The sequence below is a fragment of the Ammodytes marinus genome, assembly GCF_949987685.1.
Source record: "Ammodytes marinus genome assembly, chromosome: 8".
Taxonomy (NCBI): Eukaryota; Metazoa; Chordata; class Actinopteri; order Uranoscopiformes; family Ammodytidae; genus Ammodytes; species Ammodytes marinus.
The window spans coordinates 4,757,597-4,785,096 of record NC_137212.1 but is presented as its reverse complement, the minus strand read 5'-3'; the positions used below and the strand labels follow the sequence as shown (position 1 = coordinate 4,785,096).

At 41.0% G+C, this 27,500-nt stretch overlaps 1 protein-coding gene across 1 annotated transcript in view; it reads left to right on the top strand.

Annotated features, from left to right (window-relative positions):
* The window catches only part of pde4ba (phosphodiesterase 4B, cAMP-specific a), a gene marked incomplete at its 5' end in the record, with an annotated part of 102,972 nt that overhangs the window by 19,516 nt on the left and 55,956 nt on the right, over positions 1-27,500 (top strand). The window contains 3 exons of the mRNA XM_080032384.1: positions 1,236-1,272; positions 3,890-3,960; positions 6,657-6,706. Coding sequence (XP_079888510.1) covers positions 1,236-1,272; positions 3,890-3,960; positions 6,657-6,706 — 158 coding nt within the window. The remainder of the gene's footprint in view (positions 1-1,235; positions 1,273-3,889; positions 3,961-6,656; positions 6,707-27,500) is intronic.

The window sequence follows — 27,500 nt, the reverse complement described above, 5'->3', positions numbered from 1 at the left end:
AACTCTGAGATCCTATGTAGTATAAATGTGCAAAAACTTTAGAAATCGGTTCATCCTAGCCTGAGAAAAGGCAGAACTGGTGTTTAATGGTCTCACTGTCTAACCCAACATTTTTCCCATATGTGACATCACACATGGTACAATGTAGGGTTAGGATTAACAGGACATCTGGGCCAAGGAAAAAACTGAGGGAAGAAAAACCTCATTCATTATATTACAATAGCGATTTTATAATGATAGAACGCTGGTTGCGTTTGGGTGAAGTATTCCTTTTAAGGGCTCCAGTTGCTGACCTCGGATGTTGCATAACATGACAATGACCTGGAACCGACTGAGCAGTAATCCAGTATGCGGCCCCCGTCTCGGTTTACAGTTTAAAGTGCCTTACAAGGTTCTATTACACATCATCACATCCCAGCGGAACCAAAGACTCCTGTTTCTGACCCATGGCCGTCCTGCTCTCCTACATCTCTCTCTGTTTGTTAATTATAGTTTTGAGTCTAGCTGGGTCAGTGTGTGTGTGTGTGTGTGTGTGTGTGTGTGTGTGTGTGTGTGTGTGTGTGTGTGTGTGTGTGTGTGTGTGTGTGTGCGTGCGTGCGTGCGTGCGTGCGTGCGTGCGTGCGTGCGTGCGTGCGTGCGTGCGTGCGTGCGTGCGTGCGTGCGTGCGTGCGTGCGTGCGTGCGTGCGTGCGTGCGTGCGTGCGTGCGTGCGTGCGTGCGTGCGTGCGTGCGTGCGTGCGTGCGTGCGTGCGTGCGTGCGTGCGTGCGTGCGTGCGTGCGTGCGTGCGTGCGTGCGTGCGTGCGTGCGTGCGTGCGTGTGTGGCTTATTGCTCTTACTTAAGACAGAGACTGACAGAGACTGGCACTTTGGATAAAAGCTTTATGCAACAGACACACCTGGTATTTTATTGTAGATTTTATTTAACATGGACAGGACAATGTGATTGGACGAACCAGATGCATTGTTTGTTTTCAGTGTATTAGCGTGAATGATAGTTTTCAACACAGTGTTTACTGTATTTCAATTAATACCTTCTTGTGTATTTGATGTATTTGCATTGTGTGTTGTGTATGTATACGTCATTGTAAATGAGGGTCACCCAAATGAAAAAAAAAAATTCTTACGTTGTTTCTCTCTCTCTCTCTCACTCTCCCTCTGTCTCTCTCTCTCTCCCTCTCTCTCTCTCTCTCTCTCTCTCCCTCTCTCTCTCTCTCTCTCTCTCTCTCTCTCCCCAGACATGGAGATGACCTGATCGTAACGCCTTTTGCTCAGGTAAACATGTCTTACTGTCTGGGACCCAAATTGATTCTCATGTATTACTCACTCTTTCTTATCAAGCAGTGGAAGTAACATTCAATTCAATCTAATTCCATTTAGTTTATTTCGGAAGGGGACAGCACAAATTAATAAAATACGGTCAAGCCCGAAATTATTCATCCCCCTGGCAAATTTTGACGTTTTTTTCAGCACCCATAGAAGCGAGGCATTCTGATTCAATATTTTTGGGGGAATCATTTTGAAGTTTTTAAAGTTACTTGTATTCAACCAGCAAGTTTTTTCTTGATAAGAAATTCTCTCAGAAGTTAATAAGACGATGTACAAGAGGCATCATTGTGGGAAAAAAAAATTTTGCTTTTATTTACAGTACATGATTATACAGTCATATGAAAAAGTTTGGGAACCCCTCTCAGCCGGCATTATAATTGACTCTGCTTTCACAAAAAAAATATAAAAGTGGTATGTCTTTAATTTACCAGGAACAGCTAAGTACTGGGATGTTTTCCAAACAAAGATTTTTTGAAAAGCAGTATTTGGTTGTATGAAATAAAATAAAATGTGAAAAACTGGCTGTGCAAAAATATAGGAACCCTTGTGGTTTTGTTGATTTTAATGCCTGTAACAGCATGTAACACTGATGACTTTAAACACAAAGTTGGTTGGATTATGTTGTTAAGCCTTGAACCTCATAGAAATGTCTGTTTAATCATGAGAAAATGTATTTTAGGTGCCTAAATGCAAGTTGCACTTCTCTTTGACTCTCTGCTGAAGTGAGACAGAATGGGATCATCAAAACAGCTCCCAAAAGATCTGAAAAACAAAGATTGTTCATTGTCATGGTTTAGGGGAAGGCTACAAGAAGCTTTCCCGAAGGTTTCAATTGTCAATTTCGACTGTAGGGAACGTTGTCAGGAAATGGAAGGACACAGGCACAGTGGCAGTTAAACCCAGGCATGGCAGACCAAGAAAAAAACAGGAGCGGCATAGGTGGAGGATTGTGAGAATGGTTGCACACAACCCACAGATCACCTCCAAAGACCTGCAAGAACATCTGGCTGCAGATTGTGTATCTGTACATCGTTCAACAATTCAGCGCAATTTGCACCAAAACATCTGCTTTTTATAAAGACCAAATAACTTAATTTTTGTCTCATCAGTCCAAAGCATTTTCTTCCAATATGAAGCTGGCTTGTCTAAATGAGCTTTTGCATACTCCATGCTACTGTATCTGTGGCGTGGGCGCAGAAAGGGCTTCCTTCTCATCACCCGGCCATACAGATGTTTTGGTGCAAATTGCACTGAATTGTAGAACCATGTACAGATACACAATCTGCAGCCAGATGTTCTTGCAGGTCTTTGGAGGTGATCTTTGGGTTGTGTGCAACCATTCTCACAATCCGCCGCATATGCCGCTCTTGTACCTTTCTTGGTCTGCTAGACCTGGGTTTATCTGCAACTGTGCCTGTGTCCTTCCATTCCCTGACAACGTTCCTTACAGTAGAAATTGACAATTGAAACCTTTGGGAAAGCTTCTTGTAGCCTTCCCCTAAACCATGACAATGAATGATCTTTGTTTTTAAGATCTTTTGGGAGCTGTTTTGATGATCGCATTCTGTCTCACTTCTGCAGAGAGTCAAAGAGAAGTAGAACTTGCATTTAGGCACCTAAAATACCTTTTATCATGATTAAACAGACCTTTATATGAGGTTCAAGGCTTAACAACATAATCCAACCAATTTTGTGTTTAAAGTCCTCAGTTTTACATGCTGTTACAGGCATTAAAATTAGCAAGACCACAAGGGTTCCCATATTTTTGCACAGCCAGTTTTTCACATTTTATTTAATTTCATAAAACTAAATACTGCTTTTCAAAAAATCTTTGTTTGGAAAACATCCCAGTACTTAGCTGTTCATGGTAAATTAAAGACATACCACTTTTATCTTTTTTGTGTGAAAGCAGAGTCAATTATAATGCCGGCTGAGAGGGGTTCCCAAACTTTTTCATATGACTGTACATGGGTTTAAAATGCCAGAATTAGCCCAAAGTCTACTTTTCATCTGTAGTCCTTTATTTATTTAAACCTTTATTTTTCCAGATAAAACATTAAGAGCAGTTTCTTATTTACAATATTGATCTGGTCCAAGAGGCCCCACTAGGAGTAAAGGTACAAATAACAAATACACAAGCGTGACTCACTTAGACAAATATAAAACGGGTATACAAATGCACAGCCTATGTACAGTAACAAAATAGAAAACACAAAAGCACTAAAAACTAGTCGGGACGGGCGTAGAGGTCTGGACAGGGTGTAATAAATAAGAAACAACACAAAAATGAAACGAATGTATGCGTGTGTGCGTGCGAGCATGTGTATGCGAGCGGATGCATGTGCGGAGTCCTCCGGCCTTGATGTTAAAAATGTGAAATTAGATTACCAACGCTGATATAAGCAAATAAGAAAGTAATGCAACTCCATTTCCACATGTATTTATTGCACTTTTTTCGCGCTACAACTGAACAGATACTGTGTGGAAAGCTAAGGATAGTAAAATGATTTAAAATTCATAGTATGGTTAAAAGGAACCCTAATGCGTCTGTCTTCCCCTCTAGGTGCTGGCAAGCCTTCGCAGTGTGAGGAACAACTTCACCTCACTGACCAATGTCCAGTGTGCATCCAGCAAGTAAGTGCTTATCAAAGTCAAAGTGGAATGTATTTCTATAGCATATTTAAAAACAACATCAGTCGACCAAAGTGTTGTACAAGATTCAAGATTGGGCGGCAGTGGCGAAGTGGGTAGGGAGATCGCCTCTGGAGTGCAGGGTCGGAGGCTCGATCCCCCGTCTCCCCGCCACATGTCGAAGTGTTCCTGAGCAAGACACTGAACCCCAAATTGCTCCCGATGGTTCAGAGAGCGCCTTGCATGGCAGCTTCTACCATCGGTGTATGAATGGGTGAATGTGGTAAGATATGTAAAGTGCTTTGGGGCTGAGAAAATCGGCTAGAAAAGCGCTATATAAGTCAAGTCCATTTACCATTTACCATTCAATACAAAACATATAAGACTTATAAGATACATGAGAAAAAAAAGGAGGAGTGTCAAAGTCTCAACTTGTGTTAAAGGCCAATGCGAAAAAGAGTGAGTCTTCAGCAACGTTTTAAACTTTTCAACTTTACAAGGATCCATGTTCAATTCATTCACACACAGTCATACTGCTTATGATCCAACACCACATATGGAAAAACATTAGTTAATATGTCCCTGTTCCCTCTAATAGTTACTACAGAGACCTGCTTTGACACTAACATGTATGTAGACTTTGACATCATTGAAAGAATACTTCTGGAGGACTCTAAAATTCAGTGGAGATAATTTGAAATAAAACATCATCTTAATGTTTGTTATGAGCCATCATGGGAAGCACAAAGGAGTATTTGGAATCGAGCTGAAGTCCATTTCGACGTCACTTTTAGATTTTCTTTATTAGATCAAAATGAGTACAGGAATGCTATTGGAAAGTGACTCTTAAACCATATAAAAAGTGTGTGGTATATCTTTTGGGAGGAAAAATACATCAACATCTGTCTTTTTCTCCACAAAAGTCACACGAAAGGTTAATAAACAACCAAAACAAAGGCTGGTGATAGTCAGCCATGTGCACTCAGCCTGCAGTAGTGTCCTTCCACCACAGTGTGGCAGCGTTGAGCTATAAATGAACTGAGATGTGACGTCTGACACTACAGCTGTTTTCAACCACTCACAGCTGGGCAGCAGAAGTAGTACATTAAACAAACACAATACAAGTATTGTATAAACACACACACACACACACACACACACACACACACACACACACACACACACACACACACACACACACACACACAGAAAAAAATGCAGATTTCCACAAGAGGACTTTTTGCAATATTAGAGCTGTCATTCCTGATTTAAAAAAATATATATATATAGTTTCAATTTCCATCAATTAAGATGCTTTTCTTTGGAATCGCTCTGTTGTGGCAAGGCTCACACACACACACACACACACACACACACACACACACACACACACACACACACACACACACACACACACAGGCTTCAGTAGCAGCAGGATCATAATAAGTCTTACTTATAATATAGAACAATTTGGACATCTTGACATAACCACATGTCCTGCTGATAACTTAATAGTAGTGCGTAGTTTTGCTTTTTTTATGAGCAAAAGGAAACTGAACAATTTTCTAAAAGATGACGTCTTCAAATTGTTTTATTTCAGTTTGTCTGACGCGGAAGATTTTCCCCTTAAAATATTCCCAGAAACAGAGATAAGCCTCTCAACTAGAAACTGAAACCAAGAGTTATAAAAGCTATAGTGCGTAACTTTTTTATTTATCAGTAGAATCAACAACTGAAACATTTCTTTGTTGCTCTTCTTGGGATTTTTCTGAGCTCCTGCACCAGTGTCAGGGGACAACGACACCAGTTTGTAAACGCTGCCACACTGAGAAATACAGAGAGAGTTTTGTGGAGCTGATAGACTTAATCAAGTTGTTTGGCGATGGCTTGACTGTACTAAACCACATTCATTGATATAAAAAAGTTACACACTGTAGCTTTAAGTATTTTACTCCATCAAACATTTTTAATGTAGCTATTGTCAACTGAAGGCAGCAGTTATTTATAGCCCTCCAGCATCACATTGCCAGGTGAAATGGAGTATGTGTCCGCGTAACACTCAGCGTGCTATATTAAATAGCTGAAGCTTCTCTGACCTACATATGGCTCTGAGTACCATTCCTTTTCACACACACACACAGACGTAGACACACGCACACACACACACACAGACAGACACACACACACTCTCTCTCTCTCTCTCTCTCTCTCTCTCTCTCTCTCTCTCTCATACAGACCTAAGCATGGTATCAATTGAATCTTCTTTTTTTATTACATTTTAAATTTCTTCAGTTAAACATTTGACTAGTAAACAATTTACCTTGTACGTTAATAAAAACAAAAACAACAACATACTGACCTGAAAGTGCCATCGATCTTTCACCCCGTTGGCCCAAAATGAATGGCCTTTACAACTTATGTATGTGACTGTGAGAACATGTAATTCATTAATTAGGTGAAGATTATAGACATCATATTCTATGTTAAAGACCTACTTCACCAGTGGGAATATGAATATGTATTGAACTCTGAGATCCTATGTAGTATAAATGTGCACAATTTTTAGAAATCGGTTCATCCTAGCCTGAGAAAAGGCAGAAAGAGTGGTTTATGGTCTCACTGTCTTAACCCTACATTTTGCCCAGTTGTGATGTCAAACAACTTTCATTTAATTGTGTCAACATCTTCCCTTCTCTCAGGAGATCTCCTGCAGCAACTCAGCCTCCAATCGCCAGAGTTTGCCTCCCAGGTAAGACACACACACACGTTTCCTTTTGACTTCTGTGAAGTTAAAGCTACAGTGTGTATCTTCTCTGTCAAGGTGCATCTCTGCTGTCTCGCCCAGTTTTTTTTCTCTTACCAGTAGAATCGACAACTTAAACCTTTTTCATGGGATTTTTCTGAGCTTCTTTTATTTCTGTAAAGCTGACAGAAGAAATACTATTTTTTTCAATTATTTATTTGTTTTATACCTGGTTCAAATTGCCACCATATTCCGTTGCCTCCCCCCATACACACACACACACACACACACACACACACACACATACTATAGTGGGCTTGCGTACGTGACAACTTTCACTATTTTCCGCCCGTCCGTCTGTATTGTCCTCCAGATTATTGTGTCATGGAGCTCATTAACTTTGTGGCAACACAAGTGAAATGCTTTTTCAGACAAACACTCACACACAGTGCGGTGTGTGTGTGTGTGTGTGTGTGTGTGTGTGTGTGTGTGTGTGTGTGTGTGTGTGTGTGTGCGTGCATGGTCTATTGAAGCAGCTCGCTCAAAGATAAGAGTGAGACCTCCCATTACTTTCTGTCAACACTTCGCTTGATTTAAAGATGTTGTGTGTGTGTGTGTCTGTGTCTGTGTGTGTGTCTGTGTGCGTCTGTGCGCGTCTGTGTGTGTGTGTGCGCGTGTGTGTGCATGCGTTGTTGCAAACTAAGTGTATATAAGCAGTATTTTTTTTCTTTTTTGCACTTTAATAACAGACATGTATTTGTTAGTCGGTACCAACCAAGTGTGTACTTCTTCCTGCTCCTTTTCAGGCATATCACATCAATACAGATCATTTGTTTTATTTTTAAATTTTTGTGAAGTCATTTAAACATAAATTTTGTGTATTGTATTTTTATGCTTTTCATTTAGTTTTGTATTGTTTTTGATATGTCTGAAAAAAAATAAAAAATTCAAATTCAAATTCATGGCAGATGTTCCCACAGCACGTTGAAACACAGTGACGTCGGCTGTTGTGTAAAGACGGACAGACGTGAGCAAAAATGCATTTCCTGCTGAAAATGCGTGTGAATGCTGAAACAGCTTACGCTAAACTGGATAGCTGAGTATGAAGATTTCAAAAAGGTCTATAAAGGTTTATAAAGTTGTTGAAGTTTATAAAGGTCATAATTGTGTAACATACGTGAGCAATTATGAAACTGAGAACAGTGAGTGTAGGTAACCGTTAAAATGACCAATATATTTTAATTGAAAGCAACTGGGGTCAGATATGATATCAGGGTAGAACTAGTGAAAAAAGTAAGTCTTATATAGTTAAAGGTGCAACGAGGAACTTTTTAGTATTAATGATAGAGTAAAATTTTTCCTCAGATGATCAAGACCATCAGTGCAAAGAATGCTTTTTTTTCTATAGTTTTTCTTAATGCCTTTGTCATGGGTACGTTAACCCAGGAACTACAGCTGGCGCAGTAAAAACACTACCGCTTTTGTCAAAACGGGGGCGCAAGAATTAACACAAAGATCACAATCACAATGTTGTTGCTTTTTCATGAGAAAAAAGTGTTAATTTCTTCACATTTGATTAATTCTAACCAAAATACAGCTCACGTCATTTGCTGTGTTTATTCGGAAATCACACCCTAACGTGTGTGTGTGTGTGTGTGTGTCTGATTGTGTGTGTGTGTGTGTGTGTGTGTGTGTGTGTGTGTCTGATTGTGTGTGTGTGTGTGTGTGTGTGTGTGTGATTAAAACCTTGACGTGTGCATGAAGGTTGACTTACCGTGTGGTGGTATTTAAAGTTTGGCATTTCATTTTGCAATCTTGGATTTCTTATACGGTGTATGATTTGAATGAGGCATATATTCATCATTGTGAGAAGTGTGTGTGTGTGTGTCAGTCAGTGTGTGTGTGTGTGTGTGTGTGTCAGTCAGTATGTGTGTGTGTGTGTGTCAGTCAGTGTGTGTGTGTGTATGTGTGTGTGTGTGTGTGTGTGTGTGTGTGTGTGTGTGTGTGTATGTGTTCCTGGGGCTCTGATTGACGTCAGCAGGCCTGTGTGTGGCTTCTGTTGACTTCCTGTCAAAGCAGATGGACTGAATTTTCACTTCCCTCTTGAGAACCGCAACTCGTCAGGTGCTGTGTGTGTGTGTGTGTGTGTGTGTGTGTGTGTGTGTGTGTGTGTGTGTGTGTGTGTGGCTGTGTGTGTGTGTGTGTGTGTGTGTGTGTGTGTGTGTGTGTGTGTGTGTGCGTGTGTGTGTGTGTGTGTGTGTGTGTGGTTAACCAGTTCCAGAAGGTGCATTATGACTCTTCTGTGAAAGGGAAGGTCTGCACTAAATTATGAGTTACGATCAACTTATTTTGTTTTGCAACTTAAAGTGCTATTGACTTCAGGGGCTCTGAAGGTGAACAGTCCTGTCCTCATGTACTTACAAAACATATATATTTGTTTTATCTCCATGTGCATTTGTGTATTATTTATTAGTTATAAATTGTATTTTTCACTATTTTTGGACATTTAATAGACTAAATAAATTATTTCTGGAAAACATGTTTTACTTGTAGCCCTAATGTAAATGTATGATGTGTTTTATATGTACAGCAGATGTATATACGTGTAAGCCTACTCTAGCTGTGTAGTATTTTTTGATAACATCAAAACACATAATATATAGTAGGGGAAGGTGGGGTGATTTGTGCAACTTTTTACTCAAAGTGATTTTAAAGTGAGGCCTTGACAGTTATGTCTCCAACTCAAATATGTACATATATTTCAGGATGTTGTGCATCCCTGGCAATAAAAACTTTGGATCTGGAATAAACTGTTTAAGAAATATAGCTTTCGGAAAAAAAGTTGTCTTGTCGCACAAATCACCCGACAAAGTCACCATCATCATCTTTCTGGCCATCTGAACTCTCATCAGTGGTGTCGTTAAGTGGAATTGAGATGTCACTCTCTTCTGAGCTACTGTAGACAATCACTTTCTTTTGGTGACCAGCGTATACAGCCATGCCACTGGCACAACTCTCAGAAATGTACTTTGCACTAGTTGCTCCGTGCTTGTGGAACCAACTGCCACCTGACAAATGTGATTCCCCCTACATTTCTGCCTTTAAATCAAGGCTCAAAACCCATATGTACACCCTGGTGTTTCCTCCCCATTAACTATCTTACCTCTGCACTACTATCTGTGTTTATGTGGATGTATGGGCTTTACGTCTTTTATTTTGGTTATTGTTATTGTACCTTCATTGTTTACCTACTGAATGCACTATGTACAGCACTTTGGACAGTGCAAACTGTCATAAATGTGCTTTTATAAATACATTTTACTTACTTACTTACTTATAACTCACCCAGGCCCTTGCGCACAAATCACCCCATCCCCAGAATTTTGGATAATAGGCATGATGCAGCAATTTAGGGTTGACATTGTGCTAACTATATAGACTCAAAGTGTAGCATACCAAAGCACTAAACATGTGTCAAATGTTTTCAAACGTGTCTATAATTGTTCAGACACAATAATCAAAAAACCTTGATCATGGAAATTTTACTTTGAAAGGCAAAACACAGTTTTTTGAGCTTAAATGTGCTTATATCTTATTCCTTGTGTCTCCCTTCTTTACAGGATGAGTCAAATGGATGGCTCTTCTATGTGGTCACATTTCCAATTTCTTCCACGGTTTTCTAGAAACAAGGGGTTTTGCATCTTCCAAAATGCACAAATCACCCCACCTTCCCCTATATCATTCTGTAGCTACACAGCTGCCATGTGTTAAGTTGTGGGGCGACTGTGGCTCAGTTGGTAGAGCGGGTCGGCTGATGACCAAAGGGTTGGAGGTTCTATCCCCACCCTGCCACTTGTGTCATGGTTGTTGTGTCCTTGGGCAAGACACTTCACACTTCATGTCGATAGTTAGCCTGCTATCGGTATATGAATGTGTGTGTGAATGGTAACGTGGGAATGGGAACAGGTCTCCCTTGATAAAGAGTCTCTGGTCTCAATGGGATGTACCTGTATAAGTAAAGGTTAAAAAAAAAAAAAAAGTTAAAAAGGATATATAATGAAATAGAATACCAGTATTTTCACCAGTACTTTTTGGTCTGTTAAAACTGCACCATCTTCATTCTAGTCTAATACCTTTCTTACATGTACTGTATCTGATATAGAGACAGTGCATGAAATAGGCCACGCCCATCGTGGGGGAAAACATTGAACACCGTTCCATTCACTTTGTATTGAAGGAGACCTGTCTTCTGCAAACAAACTTAATCAAAACTTAATCAAACATCCATTTAACAAAAAAAGTTACTTTCTTTAAAGCCACGACCCTTGTCTGTCCATACGAGCTTTTTTTGTGAAAAATTATTGAGTAATTTTCAATATTGAGGTGTTTTTTCCATCCGACCTGGCGAGGATGGAGTATACGTGAGGGTTAGCCTACAGCAGAAGGCTAACATTAGCCTAGCATACAGCATACATTAGTTAAAGAGGACCTATGATGCTTTTTGACTTTTATGACCTATAAACGTTGTTATGATGATTCATAGTCATGCTTAACCATACTAAATTATCAAATAATGACTTACATGCATTTCGACGTATTCCCTGCTGACCGTCTGGGGTGTCTGTGCCAAGCACTAAACACTATTCTAGCCAGTTGAGAAGTCACGTCTTCAAAGCGGTCTACCCTTTGTAACTTCGTGACGTCGCATGTAACTTCGTGAAGTCACCACGCGGATGTTTCCATGTATGGTAATGCTGTCACTTCCCTGTTTGCATCTGCCTCGCGCCCTTATAGGTCCATGCTCGCGCTTCCCGCCACTGAAAGTGTTCCGGAAGGAAGGTAACCAATCACAACGGAGTGGGGTTTGCAGGAGGGGGGGTGGGGAGGGTAGCGGAGATGGCCGATGCACAGGCGGAGGGAGCGGAGATTGCCGAAGCACACACACTCAAGTGTTGACAGGACGTGCTGGATCGCCAAAATAAGAGAAAGAGCTTCCCGAAAATCTACATAGTTTTTTGTGATGTGATTCGTGTCAGGTTGCTCTATAGCAGTGTAAAACAAGAAATTAAGACCAGAAAAGTAGTATAATAGGATCTCTTTAAAGAAAGTAACGTGTATTTGACTATATGGTAGGGGGTTTTCGGGAGCCCCCTTAGCTTCAATATATCCTGTATGAGATGTATTTCATCACTCAGTTCAACATGACCAGGAAGTAAGGTCACACCTTTGGACGGTTCTCACGGCTTAATGATGTAGAATGCTTCCTGCTTTCGCCATGACACAATAACACAACACACACACACACACAGACACACACACACACACACACACACACACACACACACACATTTAAATATCAAAGCAAAAACAGCTATAAACATAATCTGAAGAATACATTGTTTTCTGTGAGTGAAATACATTTTTCAGCACTGAAGGTATTCATACAATTGAGTGAAGTGCATGTGTGTGCAGTGTGTGTGGGCACAGACAATAGGCCTTTGTCTGTCTGCATCCTATTTTTCTCACACACAGACACCCATATGACACACACACAAACACACACACACACACACACACACACACACACACACACACACACACACACACACACACACAGTTCCTCCTGGCTTCCGTCAAGCGTCAACACTTTAGAGACAGCAAAACAGGAACAATCTGATCTTCGCTTCCTGCCTCACACATCCTGCACACACACACACACACACACACACACACACACACACACACACACACACACACACACACACACACACACACTCACACACACACACACACACACACACACACCCACAGACACACACACACACACACACACACGCACACACTTCCCCGGATGACGATAACGAGAGAGAGAGAGACAAACAGATGAATGAAAAAGGAAAAATAAAAAACCCAAGGCGACAAAAACACAGACTGGGAGGAAGAGAGGAAAGGTGTCAGAGGAAAAGACAGATGCCTACAGCTGTGTGTGTGTGTGTGTGTGTGTGTGTGTGTGTGTGTGTGTGTGTGTGTGTGTGTGTGTGTGTCTGCCTGTGTGTGTGTGTGTGTGCTTTCGTGAGAGTCAGTGTTTGTGTGTGTGTGTACGTATGCATTTGGTTGCTTGGTAGTGTGTGTAAAGGTGTCAATGACTTCACCTTTTTAAGGACTATTGTGCAAAGCCATTGTGTACGTGTTTTCTTAAGGGGATTAGCTGCCCCCCATGACATATATGCAATAAGAAACCCTGCTCTGTGTGTGTGTGTGTGTGTGTGTGTGTGTGTGTGTGTGTGTGTGTGTGTGTGTGTGTGTGTGTGTGTGTGTGTGTGTGTGTGTGTGTGTGTGTGTGTGTGTGTGTGTGTGTGTGTGTGTGTGTGTGTGTGTGTGCGAGGAGCTATTGTTTGGTCAACACACTATGTTACGTTTGAGGTGTCCGTTAAGGTAAAAGGCATTTGGACAATGTGGAAGGGTTATGCAATAGGGTAAAACAACACTGCACATACATTTGCCGTATATGGTATGGTACACACACGCACGCACGCACACTCACACACACACACACACACACTCTTGTCTCTCTCTCATCTCTCTCTCACAGACACACTCACTCACTCACTCACACACACACACACACACACACACACACACACACACACACACACACACACAAGGCCAATGGGATGCACAGTAAGGTTTTGTCAACAGCTCTCTCTTTGTCTGACCAGTAAGTTCTTACTTAACTAGCGCTGGGTCTTAGGTATTCTTAGAGGTGCAGTGGATAGAGTGCGTACCATATTGGCTCTGGCCTTCGTTGCAGTGGTCGTGTATTCAAATCCGACCCGTGGACCTTTACTGCAGGTCATCCCCCCCCTCTCTCTCTCTGCCTCCCCGTTTCAATTCTGTACTATCCAATAAAGGTTGAAAATGCCCAAAAATAATCTTAAAAAAAAAAAAAAAAAACAGAGTAGGGGAAGGTGGGGTGATTTGTGCAACTTTTTACTCAAAGTGATTTTAAAGTGAGGCCTTGACAGTTAAGTCTCCAACTCAAATATGTACATATATTTCAGGATGTTGTGCATCCCTGGCAATAAAAACTTTGGATCTGGAATAAACTGTTTAAGAAATATAGCTTTCGGAAAAAAAGTTGTCTTGTCGCACAAATCACCCCACGTAGTGGGGTGATTTGTGCGTCATTGTGTCACAATGACAAAGTCACCATCATCATCTTTCTGGCCATCTGAACTCTCATCAGTGGTGTCGTTAAGTGGAATTGAGATGTCACTCTCTTCTGAGCTACTGTAGACAATCACTTTCTTTTGGTGACCAGCGTATACAGCCATGCCACTGGCACAACTCTCAGAAATGTACTTTGCACTAGTTGCTCCGTGCTTGTGGAACCAACTGCCACCTGACAAATGTGATTCCCCCTACATTACTGCCTTTAAATCAAGGCTCAAAACCCATATGTACACCCTGGTGTTTCCTCCCCATTAACCTCTGCACTACTTACTTACCTCTGCACTACTATCTGTGTTTATGTGGATGTATGGGCTTTACGTCTGTTATTTTGGTTATTGTTATTTTACCTTCATTGTTTACCTACTGAATGCACTATGTACAGCACTTTGGACAGTGCAAACTGTCATAAATGTGCTTTTATAAATACATTTTACTTACTTACTTACTTATAACTCATCCAGGCCCTTGCGCACAAATCACCCCATCCCCAGAATTTTGGATAATAGGCATGATGCAGCAATTTAGGGTTGACATTGTGCTAACTATATAGACTCAAAGTGTAGCATACCAAAGCACTAAAACATGTGTCAAATGTTTTCAAACGTGTCTATAATTGTTCAGACACAATAATCAAAAAACCTTGATCATGGAAATTTTACTTTGAAAGGCAAAACACAGTTTTTTGAGCTTAAATGTGCTTATATCTTATTCCTTGTGTCTCCCTTCTTTACAGGATGAGTCAAATGGATGGCTCTTCTTAAATATGTGGTCACATTTCCAATTTCTTCCACGGTTTTCTAGAAACAAGGGGTTTTGCAACTTCCAAAATGCACAAATCACCCCACCTTCCCCTATAAAGATGGCGCTGTTGAAAAATGAAAGTAAAGGCCAAAGGAAAGTCCCACACTAACACTGGAACTGTCTTTGCACATTGGAGGAATGGATTTAGGCATTTAGGCAAGTTTATTTCTATAGCACAATTCAGAAACAAGGCCATTCAAAGTGCTTTACAGGGGCAAGATTAAAATACATAATACACATTAGAAAAGCGAATGAATAGAAATAGAACATTTAAATAAAATAAAAATTACAGGTTAAAATGGGAAACAGAAAAGTCTTCAGACTCGATTTAAAAGAGCCGAGAGTTGCAACAGACCTCAAGTTTTCTGGGAGTTTTTTTCCAGAGATTTGGTGCATACAAACTAAAAGCTGCTTCTCCTCGTTTAGTCCTAACTCCGTAAGTAGACCTGTCTGTCTGTCTGTCTGTCTGTCTGGCCGTCTGTCCGTCTGTCCGTCTGTCCGTCTGTCTGTCTGTCTGTCTGTCTGTCTGTCTGTCTGTCTGTCTGTCTGTCTGTCTGTCTGTCTGTCTGTCTGTCTGTCTGTCTCCTTGTTTAGTCCTAACTCTGGGGACCGTAAGTAGACCTGTCTGTCTGTCTGTCTGTCTGTCTGTCTGTCTGTCTGTCTGTCTGTCTGTCTGTCTGTCTCCTTGTTTAGTCCTAACTCTGGGGACTGTAAGTAGACCTGTCCCAGACGACCTAAGGGCTCTGGACGGCTCATAACGTATCAGCAGATCAGTAATGTATTTTGGCCCTAGATTTAGCGTGTTTTTGTTAAAAGTAAGAAAGTTTTGGGTTAAAACATGTGTTGCCCTCCGTTGCCCAATGGGTCAGTTACATAATGTCCTGTAGTCACGGAAACTGATATAACATTCCTTTCATCTGGGCTTCAGAGAACAGAGCAAAAGGTCAATGAAGAAGAATGCCTCGTCCATCCTTTGTGAATGTTGTTTAACACAGACCTCGTATAACCCTGCAGCACGCACGCACACACACACACACACGGACACACACACACACTCACTGACTCACTGACTGACTCACTGACTCTCACACACACACACGCTTGCACGCACGCACACACACACACGCACACACTCACTCACTCACTCATTCACACAAACACACATACACACACACACACGTGCACACACACACTCACACACACACGCTTGCTCGCTCTCACGCACACACTCACTCACTCACACACACACACGCTACACTACACACACACACACACACACACACACACAACAGTATTAAATATGTGAGATGTATTTCTTAATAATTATTAAGTATAAAATAAATCGAACATATTATATATTATGTAAGTAGGTAAATTTAAAGGGGCTACGAGGAACTTTAAAATATTTCATACAGCTATGTCTTAGGTTTCAGCATTGAGACTACTGCACACTGAGAATGCACTGAAACAGTTTCCCTAGAGTACGTGCTGTCTGTCTGTCTGTCTGTCTGTCTGTCTGTCTGTCTGTCTGTCTGTCTGTCGGTGTGTGTTTGTGTTGTTGCTAAAAACACACATGACGCATGGATGTGGTCATTGTTTATGTGCGGTGCAGCAAATGTGTGCTTCACTTCAGAGCTTTTATTGCATACTACGTGCTTTTACTCCACAAACTTTCACAGACAGACAGACAGACCGACACACACACACACACACACACACACACACACACACACACACGCACACGCACACGCACACACACACAGACACAGACACACGCATGTACGCACGCACACACACACACACACACACACACACACACACACACACACACACACACAGACACACACACACAGACACACACACACACACACACACACACACACACACACACACACACACACACACACACACACAGGGAGACCAGTGTATTCATCTCACTAACACTAAGAGTCTGATCTACTCAACATTTGCAATGTGTAAAAATGTTTGCAAACTAGATTTCACCATCAAACAAACTGCATGCTGATCTACTAATGTTGCCCACTGCGGATTGCATGCAAAATAACACCCGCTGTGCATTTAGTTATGTTTGCCAAAACGTATTGCAACGCTGCATTTCCTGGTGTCTGGGTCATTCTGGCGGCGCTGTATCTATTTCTGATGGCGGCGCGGAAAGCAGTTTGCCAGGTGTGCTGTCCCAAATCCTTTTTTTTTTAAGATTATTTTGGGGCATTTTTCAAGCTTTATTAGACAGTACAGAGTTGAAATGGGGAGACAGAGAGAGAGGGACAGAGAGAGAGAGGGGGGGGATGACCTGCAATAACTTGAGTCTTTGAATGTCATATCAATGCTTTTAAAGGAGGAGTCAGCGATCCTTGAGAACGCTTGTTGTCAAAATCACTTTTTGCCAAAATCAGTGAATATCTCCTCACAATCTGCTACCTGTGAATATTGTGTGTGTGCTGAAATATACCCTGAATGTGCTTCTACGTTCCCCCAAGGTTCCCAAACCATCTAAGGGTTGGGTGAGGTAATGTTGGAGCGCTGCCATCCGCGTGGCATTGCATGTGGCACCAGGTTCAATAAGGGATAATACCACACACACACACACACACACACACACACACACACACACACACACACACACACACACACACACACACACACACACACATACACACACACACACACACACACACATACACACACACACTCTCTCTCTCTCACTCTCTCTCTCTCTCTCATCTCTAACACACACACACACACACACACACACACACACACATACACACACACACACACTCTCTGTCTCTGTCTCTCTGTCTCTCATCTCTCTCTAACACACACACACACACACACACACACACACTCTCCCTCTGTCTCTCTGTCTCTCATCTCTCTCTCACACACACACACACACACACACACACACACACACACACACACAGGCTGTAAGATGTTGTCAACAGCATGCCACCTGAGCTAGCAGCTAGCATGTCTAAATGTCACAGAGGCGCTATCAGCCAGCCAGGCCTGTCTCCCTCCTTCACACACACGTTCACAAAATGCCAACACGTGCTGTTGTTGCCATGGCAGCAGCTCCCTTCTTCTTCTTTACTCCGTTCTAGGTCCAACATAACAAACACAGGCCGATGCATACAAACGCAGATACATTGTACTAAATATCTACAATGACGTAAAAAATAAATCATATGTATCCAAATTCAATACTATATAAAAATATCATTCTTTGCGCTGATGATCTTCTTGCTGTTATATCTACACTCAACAAAAATATAAACGCAACACTATTTTTTTTTGCTCCCATTTTTCACGAGATGGACTTAAAGATCTAAAATTCATTCCAGATACACAATTGTACCATTTCTCTCAAACATTGTTCACAAATCTGTCTAAATGTGTGATAGTGAGCACTTCTGCTTTGCTGAGATAATCCATCCCACCTCACAGGTGTGCCACATCAAGATGCTGATCTGACATCATGATTGAGATGCATTTATATTTTTGTTGAGTGTAATTTATGTATGAAAAACAGTCGGTTAATCTGTATATTCCATATCCCGTTTCTTTGTCATATAATGCTTTATTTTTATTTTTTTGTAACTTTTTAAAAAACCTTTTAAAAGATAAACATAACAAAACAAACATATTCATACAAAAAAAAATCTTCATAATTACATTTAAAATTCATAGTTGCCCAAATTCATATTAAGCAATTCATCGTATTGCAGGAAATAAAAATATTTAAGAAAAACAGTCACTTAATCTTTACTCATGAAATAAAAAATAATCACAACTCAACCATAAAATAAAGTTTAAACGAATATATCATAATTACAGCTCCGTATCCCATATCTTTGTCATAAATGCTTCAGTCTTTATTTACTGTCTCCTCTGCCTCCACACACACACACACACACACACACACACACACACACACACACACACACACACACACACACACACACACACACACACACACACACACACACACACACACACACACACGCGCGCACACTCCTCTGCTGTCTCCAAGCGTTTCCAAGTATTGAGAAACATATAATATCCCTGACCCTGTTTCTCTCTGGGTTGCTAGGTAGAATGTCTCAGTATTTCTGTCCCCGGGCGGCTTGTGTTACCTGTCCTCTTAACTACTTCCCGCTCATGGTTACTTTAATGGCCGCAGTGGGGGAGTGTGTGTGTGTGTGTGTGTGTGTGTGTGTGTGTGTGTGTGTGTGTGTGTGTGTGTGTGTGTGTGTGTGTGTGTCTGTGTCTGTGTCTGTGTCTGTGTGTGTACATGTGCAAAATCGAGAAACTAAATATTACGTTATATAAGAGTAATGCAACTGTATCCTCCTGTGTCATGTTGATGAAGGGTTCTCGGACCAGATTTGAATTAAATTTAATAAAGACAAAATTACTGGAAGTTTAAAGCTGTAGTGTGTAACTTCTGTCTCCCCCCATGAGTTATTCTGAGTTTTTACAACAACACTGTCAGTGTATCTACATGAGGTAAAACTTTGGTGATCAAGCATGGATTTTATACCTTCTGCTGTACGTCCAGGTTTTTTTCTTGGCAATAGCATCAACGACTGAAACATTTCTTGGGCTCTTCTTGGGATTTTTTCTGAGCTCCTGCACCAGTGGCAGGGGGGGCGACACCAGTTTGTAAACGCTGCCATACTGAGAAATACAGAGAGAGAGTTTTGTGGAGCTGATAGGCTTAATCAACTTGGTGTCGACTTGTTTTCATTTATATGAAAAAGTTACACATTATAGCTTTTAAAAAATGTCTACACCCCATTTAAACTGCTGCAGGTATCCAAAAACAGTGTGTCTTGTTGCTGGGCGAGGTAAGGCGGTGTAACCCTAGAGAAAGCCTTAATGTGTGTGTGTGTGTGTGTGTGTGTGTGTGTGTGTGTGTGTGTGTGTGTGTGTGTGTGTGTGTGTGTGTGTGTGTGTGTGTGTGTGTGTGTGTGTGTGTGTGTGTGTGTGTGTGTGTGTGTGTGTGTGTGTGAGAGAGTTTGGGTTTCTCTGACGGGAACTGTTTATACCTGTGGAATAATATCCCCCTCCCTCCCTTTCCTTATTTACTGCAACTGCCCTGTGCCAGGTAAACAAGCAGGGTGTGTGTGTGTGTGTGTGTGTGTGTGTGTGCGTGTGTGTGTTTGTATGTTTTGCCCATCCATGCCTCACTGGCTGTGTGGAAAAATATCTTCATGGTAGAGCCACATGCAGTCAGCGGCACACTGTAAAAAATGCAAAAAGTTGCACACAAAAAGTGAACTCAGATATTCAAGGCAACTGTCTGCACTTGATTTTTGAGTTTTAAGGAAAACTGCCAATATTTGAGCCAACTAATCTAATCTTCAAGTTGGGGCGACCATGGTTCAGGTGGTTAAGTGGGTTGGCCAATGATCCAAGGGTTGGCAGTTCGATACCCGCCCGGCCACCTGTGTCATGGTTGTTGTGTCCTTGGGCAAGACACTTCACCCACCGTGCCTTGTGTGAATGTGTATGACTGCTGTATGTATGAGGTGGTGGTCGGAGGGGCCGTAGGCGCTGAATGGCAGCCACGCTTCCGTCAGTCTGCCCCAGGGCAGCTGTGGCTACTATCGTAGTTTACCACCACCGGTATGACTGTGTGAATGAATGGAACCAGGAACCCTCTAAGCGCTTTGAGTCCTTTGGGAATAAAGCGCTATATAAATCCTATCCATTAAGTTACATTACAGGCTCAGTACTGTATATATACTAAGAATTGTTGTTCCAACTTATCATTTTTTTTAGACAGTTTGAATTAACAATTTTGAACGTTTTTTCAACGTATGACAGAGGATTAGTATGCACGATTGTTATTGTTTGAAATTATTCCTAGGTCAAACTGAAAATGTTAAATTTTTCAAACATAAAAGTTATGCCCAAAAGGATCAAAATGATCAAACGTAAGAGTGTGTCAGATTCAAAACTCAACTCAATCTAGTGCACAGATTTTGAGTTATCCCTACTTTAAACATTTTACAGTGTATGTGTATTTGTTTGTGTGTTATAATCAGATAAAGAGGGAGAGAAATGACATCACAGAACATTTTTCTAACGCTTCCTGGTATAGTGTAATATGGAACAGAAAAGCTCTTCTACTACCAGCATCAGTGTGTGTACTATTATACACAGCCAGTAAGCCCCTTTGACGGGACCTTGCTAACTGTGCTGTGTGTGTGTGTGTGTGTGTGTGTGTGTGTGTGTGTGTGTGTGTGTGTGTGTGTGTGTGTGTGTGTGCGTGTGCGTGTGCGTGTGCGTGTGCGTGTGCGTGTGCGTGTGCGTGTGCGTGTGTGTGTGTATGATACAGCAGGTGGCAGGTACATGTTTTTTATTGGAAACTGAGATGACTGAGCATTGGCACTTTTTATATGTGTGTGTTCCCGGCAGTAATGGCATGTGTCCAGCGGGTTAGCGGTTAGCGGGTAGCACCGGCTGCTATTCCGACAATAGCTAAATGAACGTCATAGCAACAGCCTGGGAAGTTGAGGACGTGCTTATGTAAGAAAGAAAGGGTCAAACTCAGTTTACAGCTCAATAGAGGATCCTTTTACAATTATTCCACACCTATTGGAGTATGTCATCTTGGATATGCGGTGTTTTTTCTTCTGATGTAAGGCAAGGCAAGGGAAGTTTATTTCTATAGCACAATTCAGAGACAAGGCCATTCAAAGTGCTTCACAGGGGCAAGATTGAAATACACAATACACATTAGAAAAGCGAATGAATAAAACATTTAAAAGCAATTCAATGCTGTCTGTGGGGATGAGTTAGGGTTAAGGTAATTTTTTTTTTTTTTTAAATGATCAATTAAAGGGGCAATGTACAGTAATATAACAGTTACTACTACCTTTGACAATATTGAGTTGGCTCATTTTTTTTCATCGTCAATCTCTATAACAAAAGGCATCACGTATAAAGGATATACGATGGTATCCCCCTTGATTTAAAAACCTTAAAAGTGAGATGGAATAGAAGTTTTTAAAGTAACGTCAAAAATAAATGTTGAAAAAATAATTTAAAAAAAATAATTGCCAAAAAGAAAATCTATCAAAGTCATCCCCCGTTCCTCATCCATTTTCATAGTCTCTTTCAAATAAAAATTTTTCAGTTGGTAAGTTTCCGTTAACAAAGATAATCTGTTTTTATGAATATACAAATCAGTTGCAAGTATAACAGATACTAAAACAAATGCAGTCTTAAGGCCTTTGCACCCCGGGCGTGTTTTATTTCGTGCGATATTAGTAATTACCGAACGTACACAGAGTCAATACACACTTCCACATCAGCGCCGTAATTTCGCTTCACTAATTTGCGGGTTTTATTGTTTCGAACTGAGTTTGATTTGTCTAAGACGTCGCTCCAGATAGTGAGACACATCAAAATTCACATCCCAAATTATTTGCTTTTTCTCTGCCGTTTATTCGCATCTCGCCCGGTCAAGGTCAAGGTCACTTTTATTTATATAGCACCTTATAAGAACCTAAATTCACCAAAGTGCTTTACATAAAATACATAAATTAAAATACAACAGCACACATTAAAAAACACTTACAGCAATGACACAAAACAATTCATTAAAACGTAAAAGCCTGTGAAAAAAGGTGAGTTTTAAGAGTGGACCGGTGTGCAACTGCCTTTCACAACAGCCCTGCAATACGTCATACATACAAGGGGGGGTTATGAATGATGTAGGACCTTTTTTGTCGCCACTGTGTTGATTCAATAGTAGAAAAACACCTGTTGGTGCAACAACACAATAAAAACCCTTCAAAGTGTGTGATTTTATAAGATATGGAAAAAACATGGCAGCTTTTTATGAGACTCTCCAGCCTAAATCTCTGCTAGTTTAGTGTTGACAATCCAGGGAGTCCCTTGTTTGAGTGAGTGGGGACATATTTGTGTGTGTGTGTGTGTGTGTGTGTGTGTGTGTATTCGTGTGTTCGTGTGTGCGTGTTCGCGTGTGTGTGTGTGTGTGTGTGTGTGTGTGTGTGTGTGTGTGTGTGTGTGTGTGTGTGCGTGTGTGTGTGTGTGTGTGCGTGTGCGTGTGTGTGTGTGTGTGTGTGTACAGATAACATAACAGACCAACCTGTGAATGCATGCGAAATATGTCTATGGAAGGAAGTTCACACTGTGGGAGGATTGTTGTGACACTAATGAGGAAACAGTAGACTGGGACAACAGCGACTTCCTCACACACACACACACACACACACACACACACACACACACACACACACACACACACACACACACACACACACACACACACACACACTCCCCCAGGTGTTTAGACACATTTTTGACTTCAACAGCTAATCCATCTTTCTCCGCGGACAAATAACTTCCTTTGGCTTGACAGGCAGACAAAGAGCTGACAGGGCCCGACCTGCGTCACACACACACACACACACACACACACACACACACACACACACACACACACACACACACACACACACAACACACCATAACACACACACACACACACACACACACACACACACACCATAACACACACACACGCACACACACACACCATAACACACACACACACACACACACACACACACCAGCGTGACAATACTGTTTAAACTCTGTCTCAACTCATAAATGACCTCCCTGGTTGGTTTCACACGTTGGTCGTAAACTTCACACTACACAACCAATTCCTTGACAAGGATCTGCTTTCTGATTTTCAGCGATAGTGACCAAACATTAGCATGTAAATACGCTTACGCCTCGTTTCCACATACGTATGTTTTTCGTATACGTGCTTCCGTAAATGTACGGAAGGGGTCGCTAGTGTTCTACGCAAGGACATTAATTTATTTACGGACAGCAAAAAAGATGGGGGAACGCCTGATAATGTCAGTGTTTAGGAGACCGGTCCTGTGGAATATAAAAATACTCACAGTTTGTCTTTTAATTCATTCAAACTGACAGTATTTAGTTATAAAAGCGAATGATCAAACTGATATACTGTTATTTATGTAAAACATATGATATATTAAACTGATCAAATAGGCTATAACCAAGTATAGAGGAAAGGAAAATAAAAATACTCACAATTTGTCTTTTTATTCACTCAAACTGACAATCAAAAGCAAGCGAGCTAGCAAAACTTTCATACGGTATCTCCGTAAAACCACGGCGAAAGTTAAATTTTTTGAACGTATATTACGGACATATACCGGACAGAAATATTACGGAGGGGAGGAGTTTCGGACGCAAAACGGACATTACGGAGACTCACATAGGAATGAATGGACTTTCGGTCGGAGACGGTTGGATCGCATACGAGAATGTACGTATGTGGAAACGAGGCGTTAGGTAGTAAACATAGTAAAAAGGATAGCTGCTAAGCAAAAGCATTGTCACTGTGAGCATGTTAGCAAGCTGATTAAGCATTGAGTTAAAAACAAAGCGTAGACTGTACAGTTCTTGCATACAAAGGTTTTTGCACTAGATGTTTTATTTTTAGCAGAGAGAGGGGTGTATTTATTTTATTAACAAAGGGTTCTCCCCCTTCCACAGCTGTCCTGGTCGTATATTTATTGATATTTCTTGAACTCAATTTTAGAACTAAGGGGAAATCCAGTGACGTCACACTTTGGTTTTACTTCCCTTTTGAAGAGAAATCATTCTGTCTCATTGAGAGAGTACAACTACATTTTGTGCTCTCGTTCCACTTTCAAAGTGTGTAAATTTTTAATTGTTAAGATTGTACATACAAGGTCTCAGTTTCAGAATCAATAGCATACTTAAAAGAAAAAGAAAAAAAAAATTTGAGATGTAAAAATAGATGTTCAGGTGATACTCGTATTATTAGAATATCATAGAAAATGAATTGGAATTGAGGCAAGAATTCATTCAAAAGAGGCCCAAACGGGGGCGCCTTTAGCTCAGTTGGTAGGGCGTCCCCTCCATGGGCCTCGGCCAGCAGCGGACCCGGGTTCGATTCCAGCCCGCGGTCATTCTCTGCATGTCACTCCCCTCTCTGCCCCATTTCAACTCTGTCTCTACACTATCAATAAAGCATAAAAATACCAAAAAAATATCTTAAAAAAAAAGAGGCCCAAACCAAGTACTGAATACATATAGATGATTATACTTTATAGAGGGCCGACATTTCTGTATTTAAAATCCCTTCTTTATCGATTTCATGTAATATTCAAATTTTCTGAGATTTTGAATTTGGGGTTTTCATAAGCTGTTAGCCATAATAATCAAAATTATAACAAGTAAAGGCTTGATATATCTCACTGTGCATGTAATTAGTCTATATAATATATTATTTTCACGTTTAAGTTGAATTACTGAAAACATTTAATTATTGCATGATATTCTAATTTTTCGGGTTTCACTTGTACAGTACGTCCCATACATTCAGTGTTCCCAAACACAACACTCCAAATGTTAAGAGAACTGTTCACTAGACGGATGCGATTATAAACGATATGACAAACATCTGCAGTGTTATTGAATGGAACAGAGAAGGACGGTCTGAGAAGTGTATTTTAGCTGAGAGATTTGTGTCTTACGTTGTGACAAATCGGACAAACCGTTGGCAAATGTACATGCTAGTACATATCGGCTCATACACACAGTACAAAATGTACAATATGTTGAAGTAGCGCACTCTGTCTCGTGCCTGTAGTTGGCAGTCAGATGTATAGGCTAGTACACAGTGGGTTAGAGTCCCATGGGAATAGGTTAAAAAGTGCTTTTCTAATGTCTATTCTATGCTTGATGTATTTTAATCTTGATGTATTCCATGCCCCTGTAAAGCACTTTGAATGGCCTTGTGTCTGAATTGTGCTTTAGAAATAAACTCGCCTAGTACATATAGGCACATACACACAGAACAAAATGTACAATATGTTGAAGTATTGCACACACTAACAGTGGCTTTATCTTACCTGTGTCACCACTTGTTAGCCCTGTAGTTTAAACAGCTGAAGTGGTGTATAGCTGGCGTTATGTAACCTGTTCTGTCCAGGTATCGACAAAGGCATCAGTGAATGAAGGGAATACGGTGTTCTTGATGCTTGAAGATAACACTGTTTACCTTTCAGTGTGTGTGTGTGTGTGTGTGTGTGTGTGTGTGTGTGTGTGTGTGTGTGTGTGTGTGTGTGTGAGAAAAACACAGACCTCAAGTGTTTGCTCTACACTGGAATGTGTACATTGTAGGCCTACCCCGTGAAGCAGGTGTGTGTGTGTGTGTTTTTGTGTGTGTGTGTGTTTGTGCGCATGTGTGTATCTACATGTGTGTGTGTGTGTGTGTGGGGGGGGGGGGTCTGCCTGCATGCCTGTGTGTGTGTGTGTGTGTGTGTGTGTGTATGTGTGTGTGTGTGTGTGTGTGTGTGTGTGTGTGTGTGTCAAGTCAAATTCTAAACTGTCTGATATATTTCCACTGTATATTTTCTAAAGCTTGTTGCGTAAGCGTTTACTGTATCAGCTTTGGATTTACAATGACATGTACAGTGCAGCTCCGGAAAAAATGAAGAGACCACTCCAAATGTTCAGGTTCTCTTTTTTTTATTCTTACAGTATGTTTGAGTAGAATGAACATTTTGGTTTCATATTATAAACTACTGACAACATTTCTACCAAATTCACAATAATAATATTTTCATTAAGAGCATTTTTTCAATAAGTAATGTAGAGATAAAGATTTAAGAAAAATCCAGACTGGTCTCTTAATTTTTTCCGGGGTTGTATATGTGGTCTTTATGGCCCAGTATCCCAGTCAGTTATGGGTCCCTCCTTGTGTATGGCTTGTTATGATTTGGTTTAATAGTAGGTGTCAGTTTGTGTCTGTTTCTACATGTTGAACCCATTCAGACATTTGGACAGAGCAGAACTCATTATGCGAAGCCGGCTGTTTCAGAGGTGCCTGACCCTGGGTTATGTATTATCCTATGTGTGTGTGTGTGTGTGTGTGTGTGTGTGTGTGTGTGTGTGTGTGTGTGTGTGTGTGTGTGTGTGTGTGTGTGTGTGTGTGTGTGTGTGTGTGTGTGTGTGTGTGTGTGTGTGTGTGTGTGTGTGTGTGTGTGTGTGTGTGTGTGTGTGTGTGTGTGTGTGTGTGTGTGTGTGTGTGTGTGTGTGTGTGTGTGTGTGTGTGTGTGTGTGTGTGTGTGTGTGTGTGTGTGTGTGTGTGTGTGTGTGTGTGTGCGTGTGTTTGTGTGTGTGTGTGTGTCACTTACTCACTCACTCACTCAAATGGACACTGTGTATTTTTCGTGTGATGTCCTCACAGATTAGGGGTCAGATTGAGGACAGAGATTCGCTCACATACTTGTCCTCAGAAAACTCCCGTATAAGTATGCCACAAGTGTTTGTTTGTACGCTTGTGTGTATCTCTGTGCATCGGTATGGTGTACATATATGCAAGTGTTGATACATAGAATTGATATCATGAAAATGAGAAATTAGTCTGAAGGAAACATGTAGTTTTGAGTTTTGATTTTGATATATGACCTGTTAATATTGTTTAAAGAAGTGGGGTGGGATTGAACAAGTTTTTACTTCTTCCCTTTTCAAATATGTTGTGGCATTTGTATAGAGTGCTTGGCGGCCTTATCAGTGCAGGAGTCACTAGGGCTGACTCCTGTTGATGCATTTTTATTATTGTATTGTTGTTGCATATTTGAAATAAATTATTCATTCATTCATTCATTCATTCATTCATTCATTGTAACAC